We start from the raw sequence: 27023 nt of genomic DNA on the forward strand, positions 1-27023 counted from the left end.
CTTCAGTTTACCCACTTGACTAGTCCTGGAAAATAAAATGGTTACTGATTTTCATTTACCTATTTCTTCTTTTAAGAGGCACTTACAATAGGCGTGCTGAATTGTATTTTGGTGTATTTTTAGAGATTAACATTTTCCAGCGCTACGAAAGTGTCGGAACATCCACCAGTGCCTTATCACTGTTAATGTGGTCAACACCTTTTCTACCCTGAAGAGTTTAGAATTAAAGATTAGCTATATAAAAAGGAGAAACACACACAGCTTTCAGTCACAGTTTAATTTGGTTGTGTGGTAAATATTTTCATTTGTATTTGACCTTTTTTAGGTGAGCATCTAGATCATTATGGTGTGGGCATAAGTAAAGGTTTATGACTAGAAGAAAAAGATATGAAAAGGAAAGGAGTCTTGGCCTTATTCAAGGAAGGCATTTCAATTTTCAAGAACCTCAGTGATAAACTAATGTGTAATAGATTAAGACTAACATGACTGACAAAGCAAAGCTTGTAGAGAGAAGAGGAATATTTAGTCTTCTGGCTAAATGTAGAATACTTAAATTAGTGACACTGACAGGTAGTTCTGTCACTGGCTATATAACCTACTCATGTATGTGCCTAGCAGGAGAAGTATGTAAATGTGCTGTGGTGAAAACTTATCTTCCACAGAAAGATGAGTGTTGTTGAATTTAGAATCTCAATTTTGGGCTTACATGCCTGACTCACACTTTTTGGGTCTTGGATCCATTGCAGGCTGGCCTTACATCTGGGCTTGCAGATTTGATTAAAAGTTGTTCCTCATGCATAGGTTTTAAAAACACAGAAGGTTGGATTTGTTTTGCAATATAACAACACTGTATTTTCTTTTCCATCTAGTTTAATCTCAAGACTGAAGATACAGTACAAATGGCACAGATTGTGACATTTTTTCAGATGCTATTCATTCTGCTACTTCGTGATTACACCTCAGCTGAAGATGAGGAAACAAGAGCTAGTAAGTCTTGATTTTTATATTTCACAAAAAAGCAAATTCAAAGCATCCCTTAAAATTAGAGTATCTATTTTCAGGCCCTCATGTACACTTCCGTTAGTTGTGATTTTTTCCATTATAATTTTGCTGGTGGAAGTCGTGCAATATATGATAGGTAACTTAAATATTTTAGTTCCCCTTTACAAAGGGATATCTTTATTTCACTATGTGTCTTGGAAATGCTCACGGGGGCAGATGGAACTGTAAAGCTCCAGTCTTCATTTAACCCGAAGTGCCTGTAGGCAGATGTCAGGACAAGGCAAAGCTGTCCTTCCTGTGGTGGAGCTGCAGCCTTTCACAAAACAGAAAACACAAATGCACAGCAACCCCGATGATCCCATGTGACATGGGATCAAAATAGTCTCTCCTGGTTTTGGTCATCTCTTTGGCACCTCATGTAGTAGTTATCTAATCTCCTTTTGTAGTCAATGGAAGGTGTTTCTTTCCCTTGAGAGTTATTCCCTCCATCTGACAACGTGTATGTGAGATGGATAAGACTGTCTTATAGAAATGCTTGTGTCAGTCCATGGCTTGTAGTTGTCAATTTAGTCTAAAAGTTCCATTTATAAGTGACTACATCTAGGAGAGCTGAATCCATGCCTGAATCATCATGCAGTTACATTATATTTGTTAAATTCTCGCATGAGTTTATATTTTGGAGGTTGAGCTTTTTCACTGATCAGTTTTCTTCTACTAAAATCAGAATATGCTACCAGCAACATTCTATCAAGACTCAGGATTTTATAATAGCTACTTCTGTAAGTGCCATGTGGCAGTGTCAGAAGTCAATTAAAATGTATTTGTAAAAGGATCGGATATTACTGCTGAATTCTGGAGCATTCAGACTATGGTCTTCCTCTGCAGTGTACTTGGTTTGTTAACAAAAAAGAGTTTTAATGTTTATCATCTTTGCAGACAAAGAGATATGGAAAAACCCCAAAATGCATTCCCCTCTGCTGATTGCATGAAATACAATTACCAGTTAAGGAACTGAATTCCAGAATTTTTCATCATCATTTCTTGTGATAATGTAAAACCAGAAAATGGTTTGGTTTTCAGATAACAAGCTGGATTTGTGTGGCTTACGGAAGCAATCCTTTCTCTGATAAACTCTGCTGACTTTATTTTTTTTTTAATTGAATGTATTTGTCAGTTTTGATTTTAATCCAAACAATAATTGATATGAAAAATATTTCCTGTGGAAGAAGAAAGTGGAAGAGTTTATTAAAATGTTTGTTTAATTTTTTTTTTTTAAAGGTTGCAGAACTGCTCCAGCAGATTTAGTTTTTATCTTAGATGGCTCTTACAGTGTCGGCCCAGAAAACTTTGAAATAATAAAAAGCTGGCTTGTCAATATTACAAGAAATTTTGACATAGGGCCAAAGTTTATTCAAGTTGGAGTTGTCCAGTACAGCGATTACCCTGTACTTGAAATTCCCCTTGGAACTCATGAATCCAATGAGAACCTTATCAGGGAAATGGAGTCAATACACTACTTGGGAGGAAATACAAGAACAGGAAGAGCTATCCAGTTTGCCTTTGACCATCTTTTTTCAAAATCTTCAAGATTTTTAACAAAAATAGCAGTTGTTCTCACTGATGGAAAGTCTCAAGATGAAGTCAAGGACGTAGCAGCAGAAGCAAGGAAAAATAAAATCACTTTGTTCGCTATTGGTGTTGGCTCAGAAATTGAAGAGGATGAACTTAAAGCTATTGCCAACAAGCCTTCATCAACTTACGTATTTTATGTTGAAGATTATATTGCAATATCAAGAATTAAAGAAGTTATAAAGCAGAAACTCTGTGAAGGTAAATAATGGATCATAAAATATTTTAGGTGTCCAGAATGTAGTCCCATACTCATATTTCCTTATTTCACAAGCAGAATGTGTTATTAGTATAACCTAAGACACCTGATAATCTTTACTACCATCTTTAATTTTGATCTTGTTTGCAGAAATCACTCCAAAATACTATTTTATCCATGAAACCAAGAGGTATATTTGGGAAAGATATGGTGCTTTAACACAGTGTGCATTCAATTTCAGCATGTAGGATTATGTTCTAAACCCCCAATCTTTTTGCATTGATAAAGTTTAGAAATGCTAAAATAGTGGAGCAATTCTCATAGTGCTGAGAATATAGGGCTTACGTTATCCTTTTTCCTGGGTACAACTGATACTGATCCACAATCTAGCATTTCTTGACAGTAGAGAGGACAGCCTATCGTTACAAACAGGAGTTCTTCAGCTAGTATTTGTTAAAAAAAAAAAACCCATAAAAAAAGCTCTTGGCAAAAGTGCCTGGAGTTGTAACAATCTGTTATGATCTTTTTTAGAAGGATTTTATAGAAGAATTAGCCAAGACCAACATTGTAAAATGACTTTTTAACTTTAGAATGCTAGCAGCATTACAGCATGGAGTTTTCTGATAACTTCGTGAAACAATGGCTTTCCATATGTATAAAAAAGAGAGCAAATTGCTTCTAAAATATATCGCTCAGAAGGACTCTGTGATACAGTGAATCTTTATCAGTGCTATTTTGTGCCTGTTTTATCATCAAGAATTGCTGCAAGTCATATTTCAGTTGTACCATATTTCTGCACTTAGTAAGAATGAAAAACAATTTTTGTTTGCTGTCACTTTGAGAATGGAGTTCATTGAAAAAATATGGTGATACTTATGCTGAGGATAATAGTGTTTATTTCTTGCTACACTTAAGAAAATCATAATAATTCCTTGTGGCTGATGTAGCAAGGTGGTCAGTCCAAAAATTGAATCAGCTTAGTGCAGCTAAATTCCTTAACAGAAACACATGCAGGGAGAAATACCCAAGTACAATATTTTCTTTAAATAAAGTTTAGAAGAAGTGACATTACGTTTCATCAAGATGGATTTTCTACTTTCAGAATTAACTGGTGTCCTTTGAAATTCAGCTGTGGTATTTGACACGACTCTCATAGCAGTAATCTGCAAATGTTGACTACATGCACAAAAGTGTACTTACTGTTTAAGTGACCCTGTTCTTCCACTCTCTTATGTTGTGCTCTTTACTCCTGTTGGCATTGAGATGCCTTTTGCAAAGAGTGATCAAAGCCAGCTGACACCTTCATTTCTAACCAGAATGTCTTTAGCAGGTGAACTTAAAAACTAGTAAACTGGAAATTTTATATTTGAGTGGTGTTTTATTCATCTTGTTACGATTCATATTGACTCTGGAAGAGGAAGTTCCATGAGAGCAAAGCAGCAATCAACATGTTGAGCTGTGATCAACAACATGAAACTGCCTGAATATTTTGCAATTCTCTCTTGATTGTCTTTATTTTAATGTCTAAAAAGCTGTTAACCTTTACTTTGTGGTGTTTTTAGCTTTGTTATTATGTGAATATGGATATAAGAGCATAGTGGTGGTATTTCCTTTATGGAAAAAGGATGCTGAGGTTTGGTGGATTGTGTAGTGAGTAGTGCTATTATAAACAGCCTTATAGATGGAAGGCACTGGTGTGCCTCTTGGGAACTCTGGTGTTGGTTTTAGAGGATGGCAGGGAGAAAAAACCTGCTGAACCTGTCATCCAGAAAGGACAATGTGACTAAAGGAATCATTCAACATTCTGGAAGTCAAATGTTCCTGTAGTATTAATATTCTCTAGAAAAAATATAGAAAAGGTTGTGTGTCAGGCATTTAAGAGCATTACTCAATGCAGTCCTCAGAAGTATGTCTGGAGGATTCTAAGAAAAGTTCCTGTGTGCTAGATAATGGGAATTAACATGAAAAAGTTATTTCATGCTTTAGGAAGGAAAAACAAAGCATTTGAAAACTAGATAAAAAACACTAAAAGGGAAAAAAAAAAAATCAATGTATGCTAGAGAGCTGCTGTGACTGATATTTTGCATGGGAAACACATTTCTCAGGAAAGACAGTTCTTAATTTTGCCACTGACTTCTGCATCCTGTATAATGGATATGTATCAAAATAATCCAGCCTGAAGATGATCCAGAAGATCCCAAAACCATCTATCTTACTGAGAATGTTTTAATTTTTCAGTGTGCCATTAGAAATAAATTTTACACATGCTTAATTTGTAATGTATTGGTTTAGAGTAGTTACTTTGGTGCTGATTCAGAGTAATGGCCCTCTCATATAAAGTTGTCCTAGTTCTGCAATTATTTTTTGATTTTTACATCAAATTTCTAATACTGCAACTGATAATAGATTCTTCCATTCATTTTCTTGTCAGTGTATGTGATTATCTGTAATCTGTATTAATACTGGCAGTGTGACCATTATTCAGCTTTTAAATAAATGAGTTTAGAAAATGTTTCTATGACAACAATTTGGAAGTCAGGCAGCGTTTTGCTGTGAGGAGAAAAAGAAAACTAAAGGGAATGTATGTGGCTTCTTACTGCTGCCCCAAGTACATGTGGCATCTTCCCTTAGGATTAATTGTCCTTTCCTACCATAGGTACTCTGTACAGACACTTAGCGGGATTTTCTTAGAGTTTATATATCCTGCCTCCCGCACCAGAATGGGGTAGCTTCTGAGTGCCCTTGGATTGGTTAGGAAAGGAAGTCATGCAGTGTTGCTTGTATTGTAAAGAGAAGCCAATACAGACCTTTTGAGATTATAATTCCCTGAAAAATGTTTTCCAGCCCATGGCTGGTCAAGATGGAGATGAGAGCACCCTCCACTCCTTTTTTGGAATGTTTTCTTAAACCTCTTCTCTTTCTATGAACTGATGCTTTTCTGAAGAAACAATGGGAAATGAATTATGAAGTTGTATTTATAGTAAACAGTTTAGCATAATTTTTATAAAAGGTTGTTTCTTTTCATTGATTCATTGCTCTAATACAGTGTTGGCTTTAGCATTAAATTTTACTCTGTTCTCACTTTTTGTTTTTAGACAACTTAGGTTCACTGCCTCGTATTGTTTGTGTACAGAGAATTAAACAGAGATAACATTCAGCTAACTTTAGTTTTCACAGAAAATACTTCATACAATATTTGTCCAGTTAGAACAGCTTCAAGCAGATTTCAATGTAACAGACAAAATAGATCAGAGTCCATTTTGAGCAAAATAAAATTAAAAAGGTAGTTGTAGATATTTCTACCTTTGTCTGTTTTCAACCCTGTTTTCCAGTTGAGGGAGTTCTGGATGAATTCAGATTGTTAGTACATTGTGGAAATTAAGTTCTGTAATTTTTTAGCATTTTGAAACTGTACAATTTTAGAAATTAAATTCAATTTTGTATTAGTCAGATACAGTAATACCTTTTAACTGCAATGAGTAACAATTCAAAATAGTATGTGAACATAATTGCAGTAAAATATGACAACTCAGTGTTATTGTTTCATGTCTCAGAGGATTCTTCATGTTACTTCTCTCATACCTTGAGAGAACTGGCAGTTCTCAATTCTCACTTCTTAAAAGGCAAAAAAATAGGTAAATGGGAGGTTACTTCTCTAAAGTAATATTTTTGTACTGTATTTTCATTTGTTACTTTGCAGAATCTGTTTGTCCGACAAGAATTCCAGTGGCAGCTAGAGATGAAAAAGGATTTGACATTCTTGTAGGATTAGGTGTGAAGAAAAAGGTTAAAAAGAGAATTCAAATACCAAGCACTAATGCAAAAGCTTTTGAAGTAACCTCACGTGTTGATCTGTCAGAATTGACAAGGTATTTACATTTATAAATGCACCTGTAAATTTAGTATGATTTTTTCTTTTTGTTTGCTTAAAGTGAGACTTATTTTAAGATTTATACTTATGTTCAAGTGCTGTCTTTTTTTTTTCCCTTTCATCCTTATTTAGGAATGTGTTTCCAGAAGGTCTGCCTCCATCCTATGTGTTTGTTTCCACTCAAAGATTTAAAGTAAAAAAGACATGGGATTTGTGGAGAATTCTTAGTCTGGATAAGAGACCACAAATAGCAGTCACTGTTAATGGCGAAGAGAAAACATTATCATTCACTACAACAAGTTTAATAAATGGCACACAAGTTATTACTTTTGCTGCACCTCCTGTAAAGGTAAGGAGTAGGTCACTGCGCTGGAATACTCACTTAAGCACACATTACTCCTTTGCCCTTTATATTTTTTTGAAAATACGTGGTCTTATTTTTGGCTGCTTAGGCATTTAAAAGTAGATGGGAGGTGCTTTATCCATATTTCCAGAGTGTCCATGGTGATCATGACTGTAAATACTTTGCAGGTGCTTTCTACTCAGTAGTTTCCAGCAGGTAATTATCAGATCACAGAGATGTTTTTTGACACAGCTCTTTGCTTACCATAGAAAATACTGGAAAGTGTTTTCTGCCTTTGATATGGAGACTAGGAAATGCCAATGAAAATAGTTCATTTATAGAGAGAGATTTTGTTCAGTGTCTATATTTCTTGATAATGCACCATGACCAAAGTTACTTTCTTCTCCAGAAGAGTAAATACCAGTTTACAAAAAGACAGTTCAATCTGGATTTGTCTAGTTCTCCTGATAAAAAATTCCTTTCAGCTCCTATTTTTCTCATTCAACAGATTCCTCTCTTTGTGCAAGCCAATTTTATTGTCTTCTAGTGTAATCTGAAGGTTCTCATTCAATCTTTCTTCCGTAATGAGTGGTGTCCCTCAGGGATTGGTGTTGGAACCGGTCTTGTTCAACATCTTTGTCGGTGACATGGACAGTGGGATTGAGTGCGCCCTCAGCAAGTTTGCTGATGATACCAAGCTGTGTGGTTCGGTTGATATGCTGGAGGGAAGGAATGACATCCAGAGGGACCTCGACACACTTGTGAGGTGGGCTGATGCCAACCTGATGAAGTTTAACCATGCCAAGTGCAAGGTTCTATACCTGGGTCAGAGCAATCCCAGGTACAGCTACAGGTTGGGCAGAGAAGAGATTCAGAGCAGCCCTGCAGAGAAGGACTTGGGGGTGTTGGTCGATGTAAAAATGAACATGAGCTGGCTTCAGGGTGTGCTCGCAGCCCAGAAAGCCAACCGTATCCTGGGCTGCCTCAAAAGGAGCGTGACCAGCAGGTCGAAGGAGGTGATCCTGCCCCTCTGCTCTCGTGAGACCTCACTTGGCGTATTGTGTGCAGTTCTGATGTCCTCAGCATAGAAAGGACATGGAACTGTTGGAACAAGTGCAGAGGAGGGCCACAAGGATGATCAGGGGACTGGAGCACCTCCCATATGGAGACAGGCTGAGAAAGTTGGGGCTGTTCAGCCTGGAGGAGAGAAGGCTGCGTGGAGACCTAATAGCAGCCTTCCAGTATCTGAAAGGGGCCTACAAGGATGCTGGGGAGGGACTATTCATCAGGGACTGTAGTGACAGGACAAAGGCTAATGGGTTCAAACATAAACAGGGGAAGTTTAGATTGGCTATAAGGAGGAAGTTTTTTACTGTGAGGGTGGTGAGGCGCTGGAACGGATTGCCTAAGGAAGTTGTGAATGCTCCATCACATGTGGTGTTCAAGGCCAGGTTGGACAGAGCCTTGGGTGGCACGGTTTAGTGTGAGGTGTCCCTGCCCATGACAGAGGGGTTGGAACTAGATGATCTTAAGGTCCTTTCCAACCCTAACTATTCTATGATTCTATGATTTTCCAGTGAATTATTCAACTCTTGTAAGGAAGTGTCTCAGTTGCAGGTGAGACAGAGGGAAGGAAATTGAATGTCTCTACTCCTGCATTTGTAGCACTATAGGAATGTGCAGCCCAGAGATTCCCATTCCTACTGCAGATAGTATTGTTTAAATGAACAAAGAGGGATGCTTCAGCAGACAAAGAGTGGGAAAGATCTACCACTGGGATGCTTCATAGCCAGGTGGGCTCAGTTTTTCTGAGAAGTGATGGCCTGCATTTGAATCCTTACTCCAAATCAGGCTGAAGGAATTTGAAACATAAATCCTCAGAGAAGGAAGGGCTTCTGTCCAAGAGAAGGTCTTAACTACCAAGCTTTTGCTAGGAAGAGCTATTTTACTGTGTTATTGGATGGAAAATTTTACTTTTTCTTTCCAAATTTCCTCTGCTGTTTTATACTTATTTGTAGATTATTTATTTATTTATTTATTTAATTGATTGATTTTTAAGAAAGCACCATTCGCATTTTTGATTTACTGGAAATTGTTAGAAAATTCAGAAAATTTCAAGTAAATTCAAAAATTTATATATGTCTGTTTCATGCAGCTCCAGTGACAAATCGATCTTATTCTTATTCATGAACTTCACCATGAGAAGACTTTTTCTTTTCCTTCCTTCCTTCCTTCCTTCCTTCCTTCCTTCCTTCCTTCCTTCCTTCCTTCCTTCCTTCCTTCCTTCCTTCCTTCCTTCCTTCCTTCCTTCCTTCCTTCCTTCCTTCTCTCCTTCCCTCCCTCCTTTCCTTTCCTTTCCTTTCCTTTCCTTTCCTTTCCTTTCCTTTCCTTTCCTTTCCTTTCCTTTCCTTTCCTTTCCTTTCCTTTCCTTTCCATTTTTTATTTTTGTGTTTCTCCATGCTTGCATTGCTGTTATGGATAACAATAATTTTATGCCCATTTTTAGAGCTGTGTGTCTGCAAACACATTATAAATGTCAATATACTTTTAATGAAACTTTTTATTTAGTAAAGCTCCATGATAATTTATCTGGTTTACTCAGGAAAATTTGAAACGTTATCTATTCTGACCTGTTGTTTATTTTATCTTGTAATGAGAGCTATTATAAATAAATAAACCCCCAATCTACAAATGAAAATAAAATAGAAACAGAGGTGCTAAGGGTTTATGCTATTAAGTGACATAATCTTAATTTCTGTTTATGTCTGCAAAAGGCAACAAAGATATATAACACTGAAAGATGTATGCTTCAGTTTACTCTTATGTATACCAATTTAGTGTGGGATTAATCTCTATTAAATTTAGCTATATAAAAGATAAGCATCTAGTCTAGGCTAGGCTAAAGAGCTAGGTTGTATTTGAAATTAATAGATCAGCTCAAGAAGAAGGCATGTTGAATTTAATTTATAAGGTAGGTTGAGATATCTTTCATTTTCTAACACTTTTAGAATGATGCTGTTTGTTTAAATCTTGAGCTTTAGAAATTTGATGTTTGTGAGATGATGAATGTAATATTTAGTTTATTCATTTCAATATTGTGATTCTTTCTGCCAATATCATGTCTGTTGTCTCATTTTTTTTCCATAAGAGATTAAGTAGAAAGACTTTTACATAAGAATTTATTTCATCATGATTTAAGATCTGAAGTGTTCAAGACATTATACCACTGCTGAAAAAAATGCCTCTGGCTTCTTACTTTTAGCAAATACATGTTTGTGCATGTTGAAGATCATAGACTGAAAAAAAATCTATGTGAGTTTAATTCCTATTTCAGAATTATTTTTTATGAGTACCAAATATTGTCTACTCAATTATGATATCACTTGGCAAATACTTTTTGCCTACGCAGGTTACAAATTTTTGTATGATAAAACCTGGAATATTGATCATCTCAACCACTATCAGTAGTTTAAGTGCTGAAATGCAGTTTTATCCTTACTGAAATTGAAGACATTTTGTTTTAAACAATTCTGTTTTCTTTACTTAGACATTGTTTGATGAAAGCTGGCACCAACTTCGTCTCTTAGTAACAGAAGACTCTGTAACTTTGTATATAGATGGCCAAGAAATTGAAACAAAGCCATTGCATCCTGTTTTAGGTATTTATATCAGTGGCCTAACCCAAATAGGAAAGTATTCTGGAAAGGAGGAAACTGTACAGGTAAGCATATGCTAAACCCTCAATAATAAAGAAATTCTACTGTAGGTTAACACTGCATTAGTGCTTTCTGTTTTCTTGAACTTACTCTTCTAATTTACACGAGGCTGAAATTTAATATACATAATTTTAATAGTTAAAAGGGAACATAAATGGTCACGAGGAGACTCAGCACATCCTGTGTACTGGGTGCTTAATCAGTCTCACTAACTTCAAGGGGCATTCAGTTTTCACTGAAACACAAATCTGATGCGGTGTAGTCTGCTGAATTTGGGAAATAGTGTCTCAAAGCAAGGATTTCTTCTGTGCTTGGCATTCCATATTATTTCCTTCCATCAGTATATGGATTATGCTGGTGAAAGAGGAAGAGAACAAAATTTTGATGAAGTTTCGTTCTCATCAGTAGCTGTCAGAAAAGTACTATCGGCTCTGTTTCTGTCACACTGCAAATATTTGTTACTCAAACTGTCACTGATTCAGCTATGCTGGAAACTCCTCCTGAAAACCCTTCACCAAGTATCTCCTCTATTCTGAGAAACATTAAAGTTCTTTTGCCTTCAGCTGTTTGCAGACACCAAAAAGCTGGTTAAAACTTCAGGCTGTATTGGTAAAGGCAGCATAGACCAGTAGTGAAGACTATTATGTTGACAGTGTTCTAGATGTTGGTGAAATAGATAATTTTCTCTTATTTATAGCAATGTCATAATGACTAATTAGACTGATAGTAATGGAAACAGTACTAAGAAATACTGAATTACATAGGTAGGCATTATTTTTAGTTATTTTGAAAGTATACATTTTTTGTACACTCATTTCATAATCCTTACTGCTACTATTAAAATATATTAATGTACTTTGCTTCAAGAACTCTCTTCAGATGTCTTTACTTAGTTACTCCTGAACTTTATGTATTTGTAGTCAGGCTTCAGTTCTATTATTGTCATATTCTTAAAGTGTGCATGGGAACTTGGATGTGTGTGGGAACTGTGTGCGTAACTCAGCATTTCTAGTGGTAACAGTCTGTATAGTGAAGTACCACTTTGTGAAAACAACTGAATGTTTGTCACAGATTCCTAATGGGACTTCAAGCACTTATTGCAAGGAAAGTAGAGATTTCAGTATTGTACTCAATTGTCGCATGCATTTTCTCTGTGCAGGATAATCCCATTTTCATAGTTTTGTGCATTCTAGGATTAGAGGGCTAGTTATTTGTTTTTGTTGTGCCTTGTATCTTCTCTCAAGTCACTGCAGAAATGGGACTTTTATAGATTCTCAGTAATATGGTTACCAAGTTAAAGAATGTTAGTAGCTAGACATGTTATCTAAAATAAAAACATTTTAGGAATGTGGAATTGTATGAGATCCTCATCTGATAATGGACTAGAAGAAAAGTAGAAAATCTGCCTCAGGTTGCAATTTTATGTTTCCAGATGATCTTTATAATCTAAAACCCATATTTCATTTCTCCACTTTCTCAGTCTGTGATGCATTCTGCAAAGCATTAACATTTAAACTTTGCCAGGATGTTTCTATTCAAACTATGATTATAGAGAAATATTTTAACAAATCTGCATACCACTTTCATATGAAAATGCATACACACTTTCAATGAAAAGTCATTTGGAAACCGTTAAAGAAAAACATACCTTGAAATTGGATCCAAATTATGATACATGAATATATTTCAGAGATTCTTTGGTGAACATTTATTCTCTGTCTGTGCTCTGATTCAGATGTTTTCTGATGATATTTTGCAAGTGTTCTTGATTTAATAAGGATCTTACTGGCTGCAGTGCTTGCCAGTATAACGATGAGCAACTTGTGTACATTCTGAAGTACTGTGAGTTGTAGACATTTTAAATCTGAAAACACATATCAGTGGGCATGGTATTAACAGACTCCATTTTCTGTGCTTTCCCTGCTCCAGCTTGTAGCTATGATTTCATATAAGTGTAATGGCTTTTTTCTCTTTGGATTAATGATAATTTATTCTAGAAAAGCTGTCTTCAGTGTTATCATTTTTTTCTAATGTAGCTGTAGAGCAGAAGGGCACAAATTTTTGCTTACCTGGTGCCAGTGTTTTTACTGGCTGCCTTTTAAAGCTTTACGTTATACTGCTGAACTCTAAATGAAATTCTTTCAAGCATCCATGATGCCTTCTGATGCTTCATCAAAATGTACTAATCCTACATCTAGTAGAGACAGGTCAGTGTAGAAACGTCTTCCAAGGACTCTTAAGGTAAAATGGGAAAGGTTGGTTTTGCTTGTGCTGTTGTAACTTGTTTCTCTGTTATATTGGCAGCCAGTGTAATTCGTGCTGTGTGTGTTCGGATTTATTGCCAAGGACTAGGGGGGTGATTTCTATTATTTTAGAAACAAAAATCTTGGATTGATTATATTTCTTTAAATAATTCTGTTACAGAATGTTCAATTGGTTGCATGTAATAATCATTGTAAGTAGTCTGAGAAAAAATGCTTCTGCATCTTTGATTTTTAACTGTAGGGAGGACACAGAGCTTCCAATTTATCTCACTTTTTAATATTTTGCTCATTTGTTCTATACTTGTGGAAGATACAGTTTAAGAAGAGTATAGTTTAAACTACCTTAATGTCAGACTATAAATACTTTCTCTAAAAAAAGTATTTTATGTTTTGAATTATAGTTTGATATACAAAAACTGCGAATCTACTGTGACCCAGAGCAAAATAATCGAGAAACAATCTGTGAGATCCCGGGATTTGTGAGTATGATAAATGAACTTTTGAGGACTACTTGGCATTTTTTAGAAATCACTGTTTAATGCTGACTCAGTGAATTCTTAAAATAAGTAATAGTACATTGATTCAGCTGGTGCGAGCAAATGCTTGTTGCATGTGCAATATCAAGTGATGCAGAACTTGTGTGCTTTCAGCATTATGTTTGCACAGATATATTTTAGAATTTTTTTCAACTTAGATATTTGATGGTAGGAATTTGACTGCAGTATAGAAGAATCTTGGAATCTTCTGTTACAGTTTAAGATTTGAAATGCTTAAAGTTAAGAAATCTACCAGGTTACAGCAGTGTAAAATACTTTAAAATTACTTTTTTACTTACCTGATATAGTTCTTGCTACTTGTCAGGTAATTTAATACCTGAAATTTTTTAATATAATCAACAAACCTATATTTTTAAATCACTTTTTCCTATCAGAAGTATCTATAAATATCCCATTAAAGTTGCCAAAATTTCATGAAGTATATTGTAGATAGGACAAAAATAAAATCAGGATTTTATGATTCATGTACACAATTAGGAAGCTTATGGAGATCCATCGACCCTTTGATTGCCCTCTTACTTGCAGTTAATTGTACAATGAAATATGTAACACATGCAAACAGAATTGGAAACCATTCATGACACAGAGTTTGAGTCAGATTTTCGAAAGTATTCAGCTCCCATCTCAAAATATAGTCAAGAGATTATTTTCTACATACAGTTTCATTCAATGTCCTCCTTTGTTTGGAGTCTAAAACAAACTAGGCTAAAGATAATCAGACACCAGTGTCTTACTTTGTAAATCCATATTCTTCATGTTGTGATTTGATTTATCATTAGGTCCATTTGACAATAGAACAGTTTGACAATAGAACCTGTAAATCTTCAACTTCCAGATGCATTATTTTTTTTGTCAGACTTGCCCAGACACCCAGCTAGTCTGTTTTAATTCTATTTATTTGTGTCTGTTACAGTCAGCACCCTTATTAGGGCTTTTCAAAACTTGCTGCTTTCATTTAAGTAACAAGTAGGTGGCTGAATTATTAGCTGTTCTGAAATCTGACTGTGTGTGTCAAGAACTAGTGGGTTCAGGAATGCTTTTGTAAAGTTAGCTTTAAATCCTGAAGTAAATTTAGTATTTGGCTATTTAACTGCACCGCGTATCTTTTTACTCTTTACAAAATAGAAGTAGGCTATAAAAGTAAGCAAATGAAAGAAATTTTTCACAAAGAAAGTAAACACTGAGAAGTCCATCCTGCCTTGCATTCTCTGTGATTTGGCAAGAAGTCCAAGCAAAAAGATTGCTTTTTGCCAGCTTAGTTTCACTTGCTGTTGTTGTGAATTAAGTTTGGACTTTACCCATGAAATTCTGGACTCCATCAGAAAATAAAGATGTTGAATGATCTCTAAAGAGGAATATGTGGTTTGTGGTTGTATTCTGTCAGAGTGCAGTTGTGTCAAAGCTCCTGAACTAAGCAGGGGCTGTATGTACTAATTGCAGCCTGAATTCGTCCCCTTTTGTGGAGATACACGGCTGCACATTAATTTAGAACTCCTTATATAATCCGTGGAGGAAGATAACCTTCTTTAGAGGTTGCCTAAGTTGAAAATTGAATACAGAGGAAGCTGTCTTTCTCCATAGGACTGTGTATGCAGTCTGTGGTGACTGTGAATTAGAAAGCTTCTGTACACGGTGCAGCTAATGGTGCCTACTAAACCATTAAGACAGATAATTTTGTGGTTGGTATGCTGAAATATTTGGGGATGGATTGTTCAATGGCGTTGCAGATGTTGGAAAACTCAATTCAGCTAATAGCAGAGTCTAACACAGTCACACAGGAACATGAGAAAAAGATGGCCTTGCCTCTGTGCAGCTGTGTGTTTTCCCAGATGCTGGATTGAGGCAGAGATCAGAGATCTTAGAAATATTTTGGTACATTCTCTGACATGAATGAGTAAGCATAGGACTTTTTTTTTTTTTTTTTTTTTAATGGGGTTACTCCTGGCAGAAGGTTTGACCCAAATCTAAGAATTTAGTGTGTAAATATTTACATGGTTCAGTATTAATTCCAGTTTTGTCATTGCCTTTTAAAAATTGCTACTAGTATCTTCTGTTGAAAGACCCTTAAATTAAATGAACTAGAAATTCATATATGTTGATAGCAGCTGCACTGAAGTCTGAGTCTAAAATTACGAATTATAATTCCTTGACAGTTACAGCCTGGAATTTATGATTGGTTTTGGTAGTCTTTACAAGTGAATGGATTTTGCTTTTTAGAAATATTGCTGTACTCTTAAACTGCGTTTCTTCTTGTTTCAGAATGGAGAGGTAGGCTCAATCATAAACTGCTCAAACTCAATTTAAGGTAGTATTTGACTTTATATAAACTTCTTATTCTAGGGAATTTACACTTTGTTTTGAAAAGAGGACAGAGGTTTGCTAAGCTTCAAAGAGCTGGACTTTCATTAGTTGAACTCTAGTCAATAGACAAATTAAAAATCAGTTTTCTGAAGAAACCCATGTTTATTAGAATAAATGATCTGATATTTTTTCCCAGTTCAATTCAGTTTCTCTAATTTGCAAGGGTGGATGTTGTTGCAAAAAGGGAGCTCTCTGAAGGGGAGCTTGTTTGGAGGCTTGATATGGTAGCTTCCCTAAACATCTTCTTTGTCCCCTAGCCTCCATTTGGCTCAGTTGCAAAGGAAACTTGGATTTGTGTTTTGATCTATCATTTGACCCTGACAAAGAACTACATTCAGAGAGCATTATAAAAAAATCTGCATTATTTCAGAAAATATAATTAAAATGTTCTAGAAAGTGCTTTAGATAATACATAAAAAAGTCTGTTTTTTGTATCTTGTGATCTCAAATTTTGCTTTTTCATACCTCTAAGAATTTGCTGGTGAAAAAAAAATTCGTTTAGTACAGATGCATGTAAATTTGGGTGCTTCATCTGAGGCTGATGGGATTTGATCTGATAGCTCTCCACTTGCCTGTCTTGGCAAAACACTGAGGTTTCATGTGCTCTCAGTGGTGAGAAGTAAATACTTAAAAAAATCATAAAAAATATCTCTAGAGGGTGATTTGGTCTGCCAAGGTTTAGTGTTTACTGCTGTTTGTGTAGGGAGCATAGTTTGGAGAAGGTCATCTAGTGGTCTTTGGAAGATGGGCACCCTGGGGTCCAGGACTAGTGACTCGCAGGAGATGGACATAGCAGCCATGCCCCACCTTTCCTTTGGTAGCTTCCTAGCTGAGACACATGCCCAGGAGGTAGGAAACTTTGGCTTTAAGATATTTTCAAGCTTGCTACACATGATAGCATGCCCATCTGTTGTCATCATTATGCTCTACATAATATTTGTTAGATTCTTTTTACAAACTTCAATTAAATAGTTATATTTGATAACTGATCACACTTCAAGTGATTAATATCAATTACTTTAGGAGAAGAGTCTTGCATGTTGCCAGATTTAAAATTATCAAACTGTGTGACAAAATACTTGTGGAAGAGCAAATAGAGTTTCAAATATCAGCCCAGTATCTGTACTTCATTTTTTATTTGTTCTTCTGGATAAAATGATGAATTCATGCATGCAAATTCAAGGCAATATTGAGGTAAGCAGAAGTTCCACTGGAACAAAGGAGACAGAGGCAGGACCTACACGACTGAAGAAAAATCAGTTTCATATAATGTTATGATACATTTGTCAAATGCTTTTGCCATGTATATTTATGGATGGTTTCACTCTTGGTAGTGCATGAATGGTCCTAGTGATGTTGGCTCAACACCTGCCCCCTGCATATGCCCGCCAGGAAAACAAGGACCTCCAGGCCCCAAAGTAAGTTTCTATTTCATCTTGTTGAGCATACATGATTTTTTTATTTTATTTTATCTTTTTCTTGTCCAATCTATCTTGGCCAGTCACAGTCAGACAGATTAAAAAAGTAGTGGACAAATTCTCCTGCTTCTGGTTTCCGGTGCATGAATATAGTGATTAGAATTCTCAAGGCCATGTTGTGGTGCCATAAATCGTAGTAGCACAAATGTATCTTATTTTTTAAGGAAAATGTTCATGGATTTAAAATCCTTGTTTCCTTGCACTTCAGCATGAAATGTTTTGCTAATGGAAGTTTTCATGGAGCAGGTTTTTTTCCTTCTTTAACAAAGAATGGACTAGATGCTTACTGGGAGAGCTCCACCTTAGCTGTTCTGATGACTGCCTTGAATATTGGTGGAGGATTGAGAAACAGACTTGAGTGTCAGATGTCTAACGTGACAAATGGAAATCCCTAGAACTTTGCTGTATTATCCGTCTCAATAACTGTACCAAGCAGTGCTTCCAGAGTGACTCGCTTGCCTTACAAGGGTGGACAAGAAATTGCCAAACTGCTTTCATTAAACAAATTATTAAAAACCCTCTACTCTCATTATCTAAGGGGTTAACAGTCTGCTGCAGCAACATCAACTCAGAGGGCATTTTGCTACAATGGTAAGGGTAACCGTAATCAGGGAATTGGAATCCACAAGATGGAGATTATTTCATATGATGGAAATTTTGTGGTCTTTTACCTTCTTTTTTCTCTTTAGCATATTAGAAAAAAAAGAGAGAGAAGCAAGTATTTATCAGTTAAAAAACCTTAAAGCCACATCCTATAAAGTGTAAAGGAGTATAAAATTTCAGAAAATTGTATAGGTTATTTTGACAGTATGTCTTAACTTCTGAATGCCTGACTTTGGAGCTGTATAAATTTAAACTTAATTTGTGTATTTGTGATACTAATGGAGTGCAATAAAATTAATTAACTTAAAACAATTAAAAATACAAGTAACTGATATTTTACCATTTTCAAGTTAAAGGCATAATATTTCATAGTTTAGATAGTATATTTGAAAGCAATTTTATTTCTGCTCTAATTTCAAACCTGGACTTCTTAATTTGGACAGTAATAATTCTGGATAACCTATTATGCTTTTCTGAAGAGACATTATTCTATATCCTTTTATCATTTAGTTCAGCATTACATTGCTGTGGTTTATATGTGAAAAAAAGGTTTTTCATAGTCACATTGAAAGCTAGTTTTGTATCCTGTTTATAACAATTCTGCAGCTGTAACTGACCTGCAGGTCTGTTGATGGTTCAGACTGAAGAACATACCACCTGCTTAATGCTCCTGTAGAAGTAAAATGTTTCTATAGATCAACTCTTACTGGATTTTGCTGGGCTTAAATCAAGTCTGTTAGTAAAATAAACAGAGAACTTTGATACATTCAGAGGATATATTGAGGTGGAAGTTAAGTTCCTGCTTTCTTGCTATAAACACGAAGCCTGGGGAACTGACTTTTCTTTTCATTTAGCATGGTCATAACAGAGGTTATCAAAATAATTGCAAAAGGCTTATAAGAAGAAACCTAGTAGATTGCATATATTTTTTTTTAGAGAGAAATAAGTATGTGGAGAGGAGTTTAGTATTTAGCAGGTTTTAATCCCGATTCCTGCCTTTCCAGTGCTTTTGCTTTAAGAGCCAAAGCAGATGAGAGTTTTCTTCAGAGTAGAACTACAAGGTTAACAAGGGTTTAATAACTATTTTTCCATCTGTTTGGTCAAAAGTGGTTTTATTTCTGTTCAGATGTTAAAAAGCTTGAAAGCATTTGAGGTGCTGGGGCATACTTGTGCTGTGACTGAGTGTGAGCTCATTTCTCCAAGTCCTGCGCAAGAAGATAGGGAGAATTTTCCCAGGGAGGTGGTTACAAGATCAGTTCTTTTTTGCTGTAGGAATTACTCCTCAATACCAGGTATCAGGGCTTGCAGCCTCTGTTTTGTGGAATTTATCAGGGCAAAGGCTGCTCTATGCTAATTTTAAAATGCTCTTTTGTATCTGTTGTGTGTTAACATATTTGCTTCTCCATAGGGTGACCCTGGGCAGCCTGGGAATCATGGTTATCCTGGGCAGCCTGGTCCAGATGGTAAGCCTGTGAGTACTAAAAACTTAGTCATATATTGTAAATGCAAAACTAACAGGAGAAAATACATGATACCTGATTTTCAGATTGAGATGATTTTGTCTCCATTCTTTGAAACTGTGAATATCACTTGAGTGCTATCTGAATGTAACGATTCTATAAAGATGTTATTCATAGTGGTTTTGTTTCAAGCTAAAATATTGTAAATATGACAGCATGAGTTAGGCACTGTTGTATAGCAGAGAACAGGCTATGACTGCTCCTGTTAGTCTTTGCATCAGTTTGCAACAGTTATCACCTGACCTTCAGTCTTTACTACTTAAGAATTTTTGCATTAGAAGGCACTTTCAGGCAGAAAAAATCCTGTCTATTTTAGGGATTGCTTCTCATGTTTAATATGGGTTCATTTGATTTCTTTTTAGGCTGCCACAAGTAGTCCAGCAAAGTATGTATATATGTATATACTATGTTAAAAACAAAAACATTTTGCAGTTCTAAACATTATGTGTTAAAACATACATAATAATAATACCTGTATTTTTCTCTTATCCTAGGTTTTACTTTTTAACCTGGCATTTCATTATTAGGGATGGTAAAGATTGGAAGAAAGTAGATGAATAACGTATGTCCCTAAAATAAAAACTGCATATTTGGCAATGGCTCATCTGGTCTTTGTGGTTACCATTTTTTATTGTAATAAAATTGTAATAAAAGCAAAGAAGTATATAAAAATAGCCTAAGGTTTCATTAAAAAGTATATTAGATCTCTGAATCTAATTGGAAGCCTCTAAGATATTGACAGCCAAGCTTCCCTGTTGAGTAAAGTTTTAACAGACTGCAGTCTGTATAAACAAAGTAGTGATGTGCATCTGTGTTAAGACAAGGCAGGCCAAAAGTTGTGAGACTTGACCACCCATGTTTCTAAGAATGTGGCTTCTGATGTTGCTTAGTGTTCTTTAGAAGCTATTTTAATCATATTATATTAATTTTTATATATTTACTAAAAGAAGAAAAAAGAAAAATTTAAAATACAATTGGGAGCATTAATTTGCTTCTGAAAAGAGGGTAATTTCTCTGCTTGGATACCAAAAGCAGAAAAACAAAAGTGCATGCACGTACTAGAAGTTGTTCATTCATTGTAGCTTTTCATTCTTATTGTGAGGATTAAATTTTATGCTTGAGTCCTTAGGTTGTAGTGTTATTTTGAGATCTCCATGGTGAAGTAGAAGGGAAGGTAAGCATCATGTCCTGAAAGCCACATTTAGGAATTAGAAATACAATTAGGAATAAGTCCCAAATACTGTTGAGAATGAAAATATAAGATGTTCCAAAACATTAGAAAATACAAATGGATGAGTGCAGAGAAGGCAAAATCATTTATGAAGAAACATTGTATTATGGACAGGGGAACTAAAATTCTAAGGGTTTGGTTGAGACTTAGAAGGGATATTAAGTTGTTTTGGGGCATTTTGGTCCACACTTGAGAAACTAGAAAGACTTCAGAGAATGGCAAAAAAGGCCTGGACTGGACCTTTCAACTTCACTTTTAGTAATTTTTCTGTCCTGTGGAAAGACTCGTGAGGGTACTGTAACTAATCACAAGCCTTAGCCAAATCTGCCCTTGCTTATCAATTTTAGTACCTCTAGCATGTTATTCCTACTAAATTCCTTACTAAGATATTCTACTGTGGTATTTTGAAAAATAAAGTGATACTGTAAAGCCAGGATGGGCTGGATTTTGGTAAAGAACTGTCAGTTTCCATTCTCTCTTAAAAAGATTAAGGCTTTATTTCTGAAGTGTCCAGTCAGCTGCAACAGTATTGTTTTAGAAACAATTTATTATGACTTTTTCATATTATTAACAGGTTCCTACTTCAATACTATATATCTTCTCATAAGCACTTGAATTTTTAACAGTGTGAATCATGAAGGAGAAATAAGTTGGTCTTTCTGTAGCTTTGTTATCTGGCAATTATGTTTTTTATGATTTTTTGCCTGTGAGTGGCTCATAATGTGCATAGATGGGCATTCAGTGAACATAAAGGTTAACAAAAGCATCTCAGACAATTTGCAGAGGATCAGAAAGCCCCACTAATGGAGAAATATTATTGTTTTGCTGAATTGAAGTTCATATGTTATTTGAAGTGCTTACAGTTCGATAGTATAGCTTTATTAACTAATTTCTTTGAAATATCAGCTGTAGCTTTTTGCACTTGTTCTTTGTAAGGACATAATTACAAACCTATTAGATCATCTGCAGCTCTGTCCAGTACATTACTGTTCCTTAAAGTAGATTTTTGAGTGCTTTCCCAGCTAGCTTTTAGCCATGAACAACAGGACACCCTTTAGATTCACTGTGCAGGAAAACAGATTACTCTCTGTCTTCTTCTTTCTGTTTTGCTTATTTATTTACTAATACAAACTTTCACATTTTATGTGCTATCAGTGATTTTCCTTCTTAGAGATAACTTTGCTTATATGAATCTTTTTAGCTGTATCCCCTGGGAACTCTGAAAAGCAAGATCTTCATTCAGACAGCACAATAGGCTTGCAGGTAGTTGTGTAGTCAGTGTTTAATCGAATGACTTTTGCATGAAAAGCTTTTCTTGGAAAGTCAGTCTTCTCTGTTCCCAAACACGTTTTTATGTTCTCTAAAGTTATTCCAGTTTGCCTATCTGGTATTCATTTTCTTGGAAAAGTATAACTGGTCAACAAAATGTTTCTTCCTCTGAGAAAGGTTTTAGGCATGCATTTCTATTACTATATGTAACTGACTTTTAAAGTAAAACATCAAAGAAAATTTAGTTTATTGTTTGTGGGCTGGCTAGATTGTTGTAAAACTTTGTTTCAGTCTAGAAAAATTCAAAACAATTCCCATGAATATCTTCAATATTCCCAGAAAGCAATTGTTCACCTGCTGTTAGTAAAATTGCTCTAGTATTTGGGAAGGTGAACATAAACATAACTCATTTTCAATCATTCTTTAATTAATTTTTTAATAGTTCTGTTTATAGATTCTTTGTTTTTTCTCATTAATTTCCAGCTCTGTTTATTTTCCATACTTTGATATATACAGACAAGATCGATTGAAGTAACTGGAGAAAAGATAAAAGTGACAAGCATTATGAGTAACTAAAATACCTTTTTTTCAATCAAAAATGTAATTTGGGACCTGAAATGATTACATTGTCATGTCAGGAGAAATCCTAGGGGTAAATAAGCACAGGGCTAAAAATAGTAAACTGGAACCCATTTTATTTGGCATTATTCATCAGAAAGAAGCAGCTGGAGTGGTTGCTGGCCCTGGGAACGCTCAGCAGCCTGACTGCAGTCACAAAGCCATTTTTTTATTTCAAAGGATACTTCATATGTACTGGGGAAAAACTCAAGTTAAGGGGAAAAATAAATGAACAGAGTCTATGCAGTGATCACTTGTGGTTTATAGAGGGGATAGGTTATCGGTCTGCTGAAAGCAGTTAAACAATACACTTATTTAACATTTTTGAACTTTGAACCATGTGGCTAGCCTATCTGGACAATTTTCCAGGATTCTGTCTAGCTTCATTCATGAAAGTCTGGAACCATTTGTCTTTTCTTTACAGTGTCCACAAACAATAAGTAGTTTAAAAATAATTTGGTGAGACTGACTTTACTGATATACTCACGTACATAGTTCATAAGGTTTCAAAACCCTCATATAATAAGTAATTTCCAATCATTCCAATATTTCTTTTTTAAAAAGCCCTATAGAACATTATGGCAGCTATACTACCTAGAGTTTACTAATACTTGGCGACCAACTGAAGACCGAATTTCTTATGATGGACTTAGTGTAATGGCAGTAGCCGAGTATTTAAAAAATACTTTTGGAATAAAAATGGGTATTAGTTTCTTGTATATATAGGTTTACCTGTCCTATTGGATGGTTTGCCTGGGGATTTAAGTTGATATAAACTCTGCAGCTACTTTTCCTAGGAAGCTTTCACAGACATGGTTGCTAATTCAGCTGTAAAATGTTGCTCTCAATTTCAGAAAAATAAATGTTTCTCAGTAACACACTGTGACATTGTTCTGAAAGGAAATACATTTACTCCATTCTAATTCAATCATGTAATGGCTTCACCAAGACCTTCTACTTTGAAATCAGGGCAAAGCCTGATGCTGACTTGGGTTGCATACAGCTATACATTTCAGACAAAAGACCGTATGATTATCTTCATAAGATACTCATACGTAAGAAGCCAAGGGTAAATGATGAGGATAAGCACCTAAGTAGCGAGCAGGAAGTTATATTCCCTTGGTACATCATTGCATCTTCCAGAAGTCTGAAGTTCAGGAACTTTTAAGGCTTGATTTATCACCTTTTATTTAATAATCTTGATGTTGGTCGTTTTTCTTCCCTCTTGTGGTATTTGAGCCTAAAACATCATTCTCAGGTAAAATATACCGCTAGCAGCTCTGACCTATGAAAGCCTTGGCAGATGACAGAGTAGCCAATGGAAGGAAGTGCAATCAAATGAATTAAACAGGCCCAAACAAAACAAAGCAAAAAAAATTAAAATAAGGCAACATCCAATGCAACAAAAACTGCTTTCTGTACTTCTCCCATAATAATGTTTATGTGATTTACAAATCTTTGATTAAGAGTCACCCCTAAATTTATGTTGGAGGGTAAAAGTGGCATTTAGTTATCTTTGTGATCCAATACTGGATCTACCCTTCATTTTCATGTTTTGATATGTGTAGACAGGGGCTTCACTGCAGAGACAGTTCTTATAGCTTGCAGAAGCAGATGCCATGAGAAGCCCTTCTACAGGGCCATGCTGTTTAATGAAGGGAGGAGGGAGGAGATGACACTTGTTCTGAGCTCCTGAGTTACCACTGCTTAAGAGAAAGGAGTAAGGCACAGGGTCTAAACAGACCTGCTGGAGAGAACTGCCCAACTGATCCACATGTTCAAAGAGGTGGGAAAAAAAAAACAACAGTAGGAACATGAGTACAGGCATAGTGAGGTGTTACAGAAGATTGTTTGGGAGTAGGAGCAGAAAAAAGCAGCTTGAGAAAAGGAGGAGGAAGGATGTGAAGGACGTGAGGTGAAAACATTAGATAATAAACAACTTCTCAGACAAAGGCTGAAACAAATCAAATACAGAAAGTCCATTCTAACATTTCTGTTGCGTTGCAGGATTTTAGTTACTGATATTGCCACTGAGGAAGAAGGTAATATCATGACTGCAAATTTGAGTGTAGGTGGGGATACATGTCTGAAGAGCAATAAGAATTTCTGTCCTTTAAGATGTAATATATTTTTGAAAGGGGTTTGGAAACTTCTCTTCTAATGCTTTACATAATTGTGCTTCAAATTGACTTTAAAGAGGCTTCCACAAGAAGTCCACAAACCTCTCTGTCAGAATGTTTTCCTACCATCAAGTAAAATCTTTTTCTGTTGAATTCCATTATGCTTAGTTACATCACCCTAAATAGTTGTGTTTACTCAGTGTTTACAGTCCTTAAATATCTTTAGACCATTACAGTTGATCCTTTGTTACTTCCTAGCCAAGCTGAGCTTGTTTACTTCTCCCTTGGCTTTCCTGTGGTCATGCCTTTGTCATTTATGTTGTTCAGTGACTCTGAAAGCTTTTCAGTAAGGCAGCATGCAGTGCAGTTGTCGTTGCCTTATCCATATGACCTCTATTTTTATTTGTATTTTATATTTTTCTGATATGCTTCACCTGTGAATGCTGCCTGGACTTTTTTCTTTAGGTGAGTGCATTGAAGATATACCTGTAAGATTTACTCCGCTATTGCACCTAACAGTTCTTTGGAATTAATAATTGTCATATGTCCTTCTTGCTCAGCTCTTTCCTTTACAGCTAAACAAACTTTTGTTTTCCAGCAAGGCTCTTATTCACTGATGATAACAGTATTGCTAATTTGACTATGTCCTTTATGTAAGTTCTTCGGCCTAAGAAGTCTGTTCAACTTTTTACCTTATAATTATTTGTAAATTATTTCCATTTTCTTTAACATTCCAAAGTTACATTTTATCTGTGTGGTTTGTTTTTGTTTTTTCTTTTTTTAAATATCCAGCCATTTGGTACAAAACTAAAGTGTCTCAGTATCTTGCTGTTTATCACTTCACCTTCACAGATTTTTCAGGCACTAGAAATTTATCAGTATTGTTCCACCCAACAAACTGAGAGGGAGATTTTGTATAATCCTGATTTCAGTTGCATTGATGTGAAATAATGAATAAAAATGTAAAGAAAGCGCTGTAGAATAATGCTGATTGACAACACTGATGAAACATTGTAGCTGAGGTTGAGTTTGACAACTACATTTAGTGTTTACGAGTATGCAGAGTTACTGGGTGTCTAAATTCCTGTATTAGTTAATGGATATTTAACTAATATACCCCAGGAGGTGTGGAATTCTAGTGCTGTAAAGTATTTTGTTTTCCCACACTGCTGCTTCAAAAAGATGAATGCCTCCCAAATATTTTGTTCCACTATCTTCTAACACTGCATGGGTGTCTAAGGAACCTCAAAAGGCAGGAGCTGTCTGTGTTTAGGCAGCTAGATTCAAAACTGAAAATCAAATTCAGGGTTAGCTAGAATACTTTTCACACCATTTGTGTGTCTTCTGAAAAGTTCATGAGAGAAGACAAAGTCCCAATAAAAAGAATTCTTTCTTTTTGGTGGCAAATTTGGTACTTTCGCCTTATTTGAAAGTTTACCTTCAGTCCTGAACTCATTTTGTGAGAACTGAAAAGTCAATTTTCACTTATGTCCCTTTTATGTAAAATGTTAGCTATGGCACAACTGTTCCCAAAGCATATGTATGTACGTCACATACATACTGCTATTGAGAGCTTTGAGGTTAAGGGAAGAGGACTTGAGCTGACTGAACTGAAAAAAATTTGTAGGCGCTAGTATGTATACTGATGATTCCTACTGCAGGAGTAATGAAAAAAAGCAGGCTCAGTTTTTATGAAAGCTGATTTTCATAGTTTATAGAAGGTTTTTTTAACTTCTCCACACAACTGCTGTGTTATTTGTACTGGACGGTGATTTCTTGTTTTTGTGACTTTCTGTGGATTTCCTTTTGAATGTTGGCTGTTCCAGCTTTCCAATAAACAAACAGACTGACAATGAGCTTGATTTGCTTTAAAATTGCATTACAAGATCTAGCTCTGAGCTAAATATGCAGTTTTGTAAGCCGAAAGTTCTTCCATCCTCCATTCATCTTGTGCATTTAGAAATTCAGTTCAGCCAGGAAATTGTCCTTCTCTACTTCTTCCCTTACTCAGGTAAAAGAAAGGGAAATTGCATTTCAGAAATCTAGAATGTGAAATAAAGTTTTATTTATGTAGAATTACATCCTACAGGAAGTCATACAAACTTTTTTACTTTTAATAAATAAAAGGATGAACTTTTAAAAGTATTTTTTTGGCTTGGTGAATTGTTTCAGCTACTGTGGAAGCCTGTAATCAACCTGGGAATGCTACACCATTTACAGTTAAAGCTGATTTTGCTAGAAC

General features: G+C 35.5%; 1 protein-coding gene across 2 annotated transcripts in view; it reads left to right on the forward strand.

Moving 5' to 3' along the window:
* Positions 1-899: 899 nt before the first annotated feature.
* Positions 900-27023, forward strand: part of COL21A1 (collagen type XXI alpha 1 chain) — a gene marked incomplete at both ends in the record, with an annotated part of 73271 nt that continues 47147 nt past the window's right edge. Inside the window, 9 exons of one of the 2 annotated variants that reach the window (XM_080616285.1) lie at positions 900-987; positions 2281-2832; positions 6531-6699; positions 6834-7050; positions 10592-10765; positions 13426-13503; positions 15841-15849; positions 17277-17360; positions 19432-19494. In XM_080616285.1, the coding sequence (XP_080472411.1) occupies positions 900-987; positions 2281-2832; positions 6531-6699; positions 6834-7050; positions 10592-10765; positions 13426-13503; positions 15841-15849; positions 17277-17360; positions 19432-19494 (1434 nt within the window). The remainder of the gene's footprint in view (positions 988-2280; positions 2833-6530; positions 6700-6833; positions 7051-10591; positions 10766-13425; positions 13504-15840; positions 15850-17276; positions 17361-19431; positions 19495-27023) is intronic. The other variant, XM_080616286.1, reaches the window with a different exon arrangement.

Source organism: Psittacula echo (genome assembly GCF_963264785.1).
Source record: "Psittacula echo genome assembly, chromosome: 4".
Lineage (NCBI taxonomy): Eukaryota > Metazoa > Chordata > Aves > Psittaciformes > Psittacidae > Psittacula > Psittacula echo.